An 8,743-nucleotide genomic window follows, 5' to 3' on the forward strand; every position below is an offset into this window, starting at 1 on the left:
GAAACATGAATCCAACACGGGATTGCGATCTCGAAACCGAAATGCGAACCCGAAATCGAAATGCGAACCCGAATGGAACACAAAACGCGAACACGAAACGCGAACCCGTAACACGAACCCGAAACGCGAACCCGAAACGCGAACCCGAAACGCGAACCGGAAATGCGAACCCGAAACGCGAGCCCAAAACTCGAACCCAAAACGCGAACCCAAAACGCGAACCCGAATCGCGTATCCAAAATTTGAACCCGAAACGCGAACCCGAAACACCAACCCGAAACTCGAACCCGAAACGAGAACCCGAAAGGCGAACTCGAAACGTGAACCCGGAAAGCGAACCCGAAACGTGAAAGCGAAACGTAAATCGTAAACGTAAAATCTTAGAACATGGGATTTCAAATCCCTCATATATACAAAGAATTTTTAAATGGGCGGTGATTCGTACACCACCACTTTTTAGCCATACACCACCAACTGTGCTTTAAAGTTTTGTACTGTACAACACAACTCAACACAATTGTTGGTGTATGGCTAAAAATGGTGGTGTACGAATCAACTCCCTTTTCAAATCCTTCGTCTATGGGATTTCATAGAATATGAAATGCAAATCATTCCAAACAAATCTTCCAACCAAATATGAGATTTCATGGGATTTGAAATGCAAATCCCTTCAAATCCCACGAACACATCTTGAATATCTCCTCCGGTGGGCATTTTTTAATCGAAGTTCTTTTCATTGGACAATTCTATCCCTCAACCTATCATTTATTCATTTGTAACACCACTAAAAGGTTATTTGTCATTGAATTACTCCGTATATTATTATACTGTATGTATACCTTCAAACACGGCTTGAAATTAAAAGTCGTAAGCTCAACACCATCACGTTATTAGTCATGTATCGTTACTTAAATACGTCATATCAAAAGCTTAGTATAACATCATCAATATCATGACCACTCTCATGCAAGCACGTGCAAGCATGATTTAAGTTAGTGGAATATTTTAGCGAGTGGTCGTGGAAACCAATCTCCATATATTTTGCAATTTATACCAACCACATGCATTTATTTATCTTAATTTCTAAGTTTTTATTTAGTATGAAAATGAAATTACAATTTATTTATTATGCTATATTATTGAGATAAGTGTCATATGCGCTTAGATCTACAACAATAAATATTCTATGGAGTCTTCATCTTGGTCTGAAAACTTACCAAGTACCCGGATCAAAGCTATTCAAGAGCTTACACAAGGTCAACACTTGACCCATAAGCTTCGAGAAATGCTGGTTAAGCCGGAAAAGATGGATTCAGTTGACGGTGTAGTGGAAAAGATTTTGGACACGTTTGATAGCACGCTTTCAATCGTGAGTTCTACTAGTTTTAATATTAATGATGATCATATTCCTAGTATTCGAACAGATGATGTTAAACCTTCGAGTAGTAATTTGGATGATCCGAAGTCAAAAGATGCAGGTCAGAGTGTTAAAGCTAAAAGAGGGTGTTACCAACGAAGGTATGTTTTGTATTATTGTTACTTTACTATATTATAATATGATACGATATGATATGATATATGTGATAGATTGTTTTTTTAACTGAAGTAAAAGTAACTACTCCGTATTATCTAATACAGATATTTGAATAAGTGCAGGAAAAAGTCGTCTACATATACAAAAGTAACTTCTACTTTGATTGATGATGGATATGCTTGGAGGAAATACGGACAAAAAGTTATTCTTAAGGCAAAACATCAAAGGTGATTAAACTTTTATGTCAATGGAAATACATGTAATCATATATCACTAGCTATAACTATCTATTATTTACTTTTTAAAGTCTTTCGATTTTAACTTTAACTTCATATATTATAATACATCATATATATTATTATTTGTATTATATAGGTATTTACGAAAGTTATATAAATGAAATGCATCTTAAATGTGTTTTCATCAATACAATTTTCATTAAATACTATATAACACAAACAAAGAATTTAAAGTCGAAATTCATAAATAAAAACTTTCAAAAGTCAACAGTGAAAACTTAAAATAGATCAGAAACTTAGATTTCTTAGTATATGTTGAATTGAATCTTCCTCTTCTGTTTCTGAAGTTACCACGATCTGTCATCAAACCTCATAGGCAAAAGAGAAAGCTAAACAGGGCAGCTAATCCACTAAAGATAAATAAACGTTAAGTATTTAAATTACTATAAGTGGTTAAACTTATCCAATTAAGTAAATCGGGTTCCAATCGACTTGTGATTAGGAATGCCAATGGATCGGATATGGATCGGATATGGATCGGGTGGCGCCATATCCATATCCATATCCATTTAGTTTTTTTTCCATCAATATCCATATCCATATCCATATCCATATCAGTTCATCCATCCATATCCATATCCGATCGATTAAGTGGGTTAATGGATATCCATTAGATATTCAACAACGTGTTATTTTTTGTTAAAGATATAACATAATTTGTTAAATTTACTATTAAACATAGACTACGATAAATTAAATGTGTAATTTGTATGTATATTTTATTGAATATACGTGTTTTGTTATAATATATCATAGTTAATTCATTATATAGTTGTAAGTAAAATGTATGTGCAATGATAAATGCATTTGTAATACTAAATGTGTTTGCATCTATCTATATTTATGTATTTATATATGTATTTCGGGTGATAATGGATATATTCATGGATGAAATTTTTCATCCGTATCCATATCCATTAAAGTTCATATATATCCGTATCCACATCCATTTAGGTTATCCATATCCATCACGAATCGGATGGATCGGATGGATATCCGCTGAATCGGGTGACCATTGTCATCCCTACTTGTGATTTATAACATAGCTGACACGTCTAAAACGAGAAACTTACAATGTAACAAACATATAACAACCACGAATATTTACATTCAATGAAATTGAACCAAATTTGTAACTTTTTATTTATGCAGGAACTATTTTAGGTGCACTCACAAGATTGAGCAAGGATGTCACGCAACAAAACAAGTTCAAAAAACTAATGATGAACCACCAAAGTATAAGATAACATACAATGGACATCATACTTGTAAAAGTTTACAAAAAACTTCTCAAATATATTTGGATTCACTAAACCCTAAAGATAATTCTATTCTTCTTAGCTTTGAAACAAACAAAATTACGGAAAACAAACAAGTAGACCCTTGTTCAATGGAACATACGCCTAAGGAGGGGTCTCCTTCTTTAAGCTTGAAACATCAACATGTTTCTTCGTTTGATCATTATACGCCATTGTATCCGAGTACACATATGCCTTCGATGTCATCTTGTCTAGAGCTTGAGGACATGATCTCTTCGGGAGTATTTTCGTCTACTTGTAGTAACCATGGCTATGAGATTGACGATATGCTTCGAAATGATTTTGATGACTTGCCCTATGAATTATGCTCGTAGCTATATATGATTTGTAGCGTCGAAGATGGTAGGAAAGGTTACATTATACAAATAGCAGTTTCATAATAATTTCACTAGTGTTATAATTCAGTAGGCTTATAACTACCTTTAGTGGTTTGATTCTTGATGTTATAATTCAGTAGGCTTATAACTACCTTTAGTGATTTGATTCTTGATTAAGAATACTAATAATGAAGTGTAAGAACAAAGATGATAATGGAGAGAAAGAAAGAAACACTTTGTAAGTGTGAGAAATGGTGCAAGTTTAATGCTTGCATTCATGGCTATTTATAGCAAAAATATCACAAGTTTAGGTAATACAATAATATTACTTTTGTGTATCAATAATTGACTATCCATTTATATATATATATTTATATTTATATATTATAACACTCCCCCTTGGATATCAATTTTGTTTGTTGAAGATCAACTGTAAGTTACTGCCTCGTTAAAAACCTTGCTAAAGAAAACCCAGTGGGAAAAACTTTAGCTAAGGGAAAAAGAGTGCAGCATGGAGTTGACTCCCCCTCAAGTAGACATCGCTTCGGTTGTTACATCTTTTGAACATGTCTCATGCCAATGTTATGAACGTGTGTTCTGAAAATAGCAGTTGGAAGTGCTTTCGTGAAAAGATCAGCAGAGTTTTTGCTGGATTGAACATATCTCATTTCAATCTCGTTGTCCTTAATGAGATTTTGAGTGTATGAGAAGAATCTAGGAGGTATGTGTTTGGTTCGGTCACTTTTGATATACCCTTCTTTCATCTGTGCTATGCAAGCTGCATTATCTTCATAGATAATTGTTGGACTTTTATCGCGTTCTAGTCCACAAGAATCAGTAATGATTTGTGTCATTGATCTCAACCAAAAACATTCCCGAGTAGCTTCATGTAATGCAATCACTTCGGCATGATTTGATGATGTAGCAACAAGTGTTTGTTTTTGAGAACGCCATGATATTGCAGTACCTCCATTTAGGAATACATATCCAGTTTGAGATTTAGCTTTATGTGGATCAGATAAATAATCTGCATCAGCATAACCAACCAAATCTTGTTTTGATTCGTTAGAATAAAATAATCCTAAATCAGTAGTTCCTCGAAGGTATCGAAATATGTGTTTGATCCCATTCCAGTGTCTTTTGGTAGGAGCAGAGCTGAACCTTGCCAACAAATTAACTGCAAAAGAAATGTTAGGTCTTGTACAATTTGTAAGATACATAAGAGATCCAATTGCACTAAGATATGGTACTTCTGGTCCAAGAATATCTTCATGATCTTCACATGGACGAAATGGATCAGTTTCAACATTGAGTGATCTAACAACCATAGGAGTACTTAATGGTTTTGCCTTGTCCATATTGAAACGTTTCAAAATCTTTTCAGTATATGTTGTTTGATGTACAAGTAAACCATTAGGCATATGCTCAATTTGTAAACCAAGGCAATACTTGGTTTTTCCGAGATCTTTCATTTCAAATTCTTTCTTTAGAAGTTGAATGGCTTCATAGATCTCTTTATTTGTACCTATAATGTTAAGATCATCAACATAAACAGCTATGATCACATATCCGGATGTTGTTTTCTTAATGAAAGCACAAGGACAAGTAAGGTTATTTGTATACCCTTTGCTTATCAAGTAATCACTTAATCGGTTATACCACATACGTCCCGATTGTTTTAACCCATATAAAGATCTTTGTAATATAATCGAATACATTTCTTTGGGTTTTGCATTTGATGCTTCTGGTACCTTAAATCCTTCAGGTATCTTCATATATATATATATATATATATATATATATATATCACTATCAAGTGATCCATATAGGTAAGCAGTCACAACATCCATGAGATGCATTTCTAAATTTTAGAAACTGCCAGGCTGATTAAGTACCTAAAAGTAATTGCATCCATAACAGGGGAATAAGTTTCTTCATAATCAATTCCCGGTCTTTGAGAAAAACCTTGAGCTACAAGTCTAGCTTTATACCTTGTAACTTCATTTTTCTCATTTCTTTTTCGGACAAAAATCCATCTGTATCCTACAGGTTTCACATCTTTAGGAGTGAGAATGATGGATCCGAAAACTTTTCTTTTATTGAGTGATTCTAATTCAGCTCGTATTGCTTCTTCCATTGAGCCCAATCATGTCTATTTTGACATTCAACCATAGATGTTGGTTGGATCATCATCATTATTCATGATGTCATATGCAACATTAAATGAAAATTTCTCATCAAGATTTTTCATTTCATTTCGGTTCCATAATATTTTTGAATATGCATAATTGATTGCAATTTCTGTATTGACAGCATCAATCTCCTCTGCAGTAGGAGTACTGATTTGTGGTTCTTCTTGAACACTTTCTTTTACTTCATTATCAGCTGATTTTCTTTTTCGAGGATTTTTATCCTTTGAACCAATTGGTCTTCCACGTTTCTGACGTGGCAAAGATTCATGAGTGACGTTATTGCCAGCTTTTGGAATTTCAATTCGAGCTGGAGTATTTACTGCTGGTATATATGATTTTGTCACCGTTTTTGTATCTGTAAATGCATCAGGCAATTGATTTGCAAGTTCTTGTATATGCATTATCTTTTGAACTTCTGTCTCGCATTCTTTTGTGCGAGGATCAAGATACTTTAATTGAGGTTCACACCATGAAACATCATTTTCTTTATTTTTCATTTCTTCCCCTAATCTAGGGAACAATGTTTCATTAAAATGACAATCAGCAAAACGTGCTGTAAAAACGTCACCTGTCATAGGTTCAATATACCTTAATATTGAAGATGTTTCATATCCAACATATATTCCCAACCTCCTTTGAGGACCCATTTTTGTACGTTGTGGTGTCGCAATTGGAACATACACTGCACAACCAAATGTTCTAAGATGGGAAATATTTGGCTCTTGACCAAAAGCAAGTTGTAGGGGGGAATATTTATGACTTGCACTTGGTCTGATGCGAATCAATGCAGCAGCATGTAAAATTGCATGACCCCATATAGATACAGGGAGTTTTGTTCTCATTATCAATGGTCTAGCGATTAACTGTAAACGTTTAATCAATGACTCGGCTAAACCATTTTGTGTATGCACATGAGCAACAGATTGTTCAACAACAATTCCTATAGACATGCAATAGTCATTAAATGCTTGAGATGTAAATTCACCAGCATTATCAAGTCTCACCCTTTTAATGGTGTAATCAGGAAAATGAGCTCTCAATTTAATAATTTGGGCAAGAAATTTTGCAAATGCCACATTACGGCTTGATAACAGACAAACATGAGACCATCTGCTAGATGCGTCTATTAGAACTATGAAATATCTAAATGGTCCACATGGTGGATGAATTGGTCCACATATATCACCTTGAATTCTTTCAAGAAACATTGGTGATTCTTTCTCAACCTTAAGTGGTGAGGGTCTAGTTATCAATTTTTCAAGAGAGCAAGATGTACATGGAACCATTGTATCATGATGGATTTTTCTATCCTTTAGTGGATGTCCATGAGTACATTCAATAATCCTTTTCATCATTGTTGATCCTGGATGGCCTAATCTGTTATGCCATAAACTGAATACACCAGGATCAATATATTTTTCGTTAACTACCATATGTATTTCTGGTACATTTATATGTGTATAATGTAATCCAGAACTAAGTCTTGGCAGTTTTTCAACCACATGACTCTTGTCAGTGATACTTAAATATTTCTCATTTTCTGTTGTCACTGACTGATAATCATACCCGTTAAGGTATATATCGGAGAAACTCAATAAATTTCTGCTTGACTTGGGAGAAAATAAGGCATCATTTATTAAAAATTTTGTACCATTTGGTAGTATGAAATTTGCCTTTCCTATCCCTTTTATCAAGTTAGCAGGTCCTGATATTGTATGTATAGTTCCTTCCGTTGGTTTTAGATCAATAAAATATTTCTCGGATTTAAGTATAGTGTGTGTAGTTCCACTGTCTGCTATACAGAGATCTCCACCACTTGTCCAGCAAAATTCATATTGAACTTCATATATAAGAAATAAATAGTGAGTACATTATTTAATATTACACAATATTTTACACGCAAATAGATAGTACTGAAACATTTAGCAAACATAATGACAAAGACAGACGATATTAAATCGTTTATTTTTCGAAAGACACACAACTTAAACATTCAAGAAATCTTCATATAAATCAGATGGTTTCTCAGTGACTGTTGGATCGACGTTATCCACAAAGTTTACTTCCTTTTCTTTATCTTTCAGCGAATTTTGATACATCTTAACAAGATGTTTAGATGTTCGGCAAGTATTAGCCCAGTGACCCATTCTACCACATCTGTAGCAAGATTCTTCAGAATTTTTAGAAGAATTTTCTTCAACATCTTGTTTAGTGGGCTTGTTTTGTGGTTGATATTTATATTTTCGTGGATTATTATTTCTTTGACTACCACGGCCACGACCACGTCCTCGCCCATTACCATTACCATAAGGATGGTTTCTACCATAGTTATGGCTTTTGGCATGATGATGGTGATGGTTATTATAACCACGACCTTGCCCGCGTCCTTGTCCCTGTTTATAATTATTTGCAGTATTTGCTTCAGGGATTGCAAGTGTACCAGTAGGACGGGATTGCTGATTTTTCATTAATAGCTCATCATTTTGCTCTGCAACTAAGAGATATGAATTAAGTTCAGGATATGTTTTGAACTTTAGCATTCTCAAATTTCTTTGCACTGTGATGTTTGCAGCATTCATTGTGGAGAAAGTTTTCTCCATCATGTCTGCATCACTTATTTCATGTCCACAGAATTTAAGTTGTGAACATGTATTATACAGAGCTGAGCTATATTCATTTACTTTCTTAAAGTCTTGGAACCTTAATGTTCTCCATTGTTCCATAGCAGCTGGAAGTAAAATTTCTCTTTGATTATTGAATCTGCTTTTGAGACCTTCCCATAAAACATAGGGATCTTCTACAGTCACATAATTATTTTGTAAGCATTCATCAATATGTTGATGAATAAAGCAACATGCCGTTGCTTGTTCTTTTTCAGAACAAGTGTTGTTTTCATTTATGGCTTCAAGAATGCCTATTGATTTAAGATGCATTTTTACTTTTATAACCCATGGCATGTAGTTGTTTCCAGTTGATTCTAAAGGAGTAAATTTAAGCTTTTCCAGATTCGACATTTTCTATTAAAACAAACAACATGATAAATTATAGTCACTTTATATTCATAAGTATATAAACATTAAAC

At 33.9% G+C, this 8,743-nt stretch overlaps 1 protein-coding gene across 1 annotated transcript; it reads left to right on the forward strand.

Annotated features, from left to right (window-relative positions):
* Nucleotides 1-1,089: 1,089 nt before the first annotated feature.
* LOC139899493 (probable WRKY transcription factor 70) lies at nt 1,090-3,538 on the forward strand. The gene is made up of 3 exons (XM_071882324.1): nt 1,090-1,518; nt 1,657-1,761; nt 2,986-3,538. Exons 1-3 carry the CDS (start codon nt 1,187-1,189, stop codon nt 3,464-3,466), a joined length of 918 nt encoding a protein of 305 aa, XP_071738425.1. The 5' UTR covers nt 1,090-1,186; the 3' UTR covers nt 3,467-3,538.
* Nucleotides 3,539-8,743: the final 5,205 nt, after the last annotated feature.

The sequence above is a fragment of the Rutidosis leptorrhynchoides genome, chromosome 3 (genome assembly GCF_046630445.1).
Source record: "Rutidosis leptorrhynchoides isolate AG116_Rl617_1_P2 chromosome 3, CSIRO_AGI_Rlap_v1, whole genome shotgun sequence".
NCBI classification, from domain to species: Eukaryota; Viridiplantae; Streptophyta; class Magnoliopsida; order Asterales; family Asteraceae; genus Rutidosis; species Rutidosis leptorrhynchoides.

Coding starts and splice junctions, on each gene's coding strand:
- LOC139899493 (XM_071882324.1), top strand. CDS start 1,187: ATGGAGTCTTCATCTTGGTCTGAAAACTTACCAAGTACCCGGATCAAA. Junction 1,519..1,656: donor AGAGGGTGTTACCAACGAAG/GTATGTTTTGTA, acceptor GAATAAGTGCAG/GAAAAAGTCGTCTACATATA. Junction 1,762..2,985: donor CTTAAGGCAAAACATCAAAG/GTGATTAAACTT, acceptor TTATTTATGCAG/GAACTATTTTAGGTGCACTC.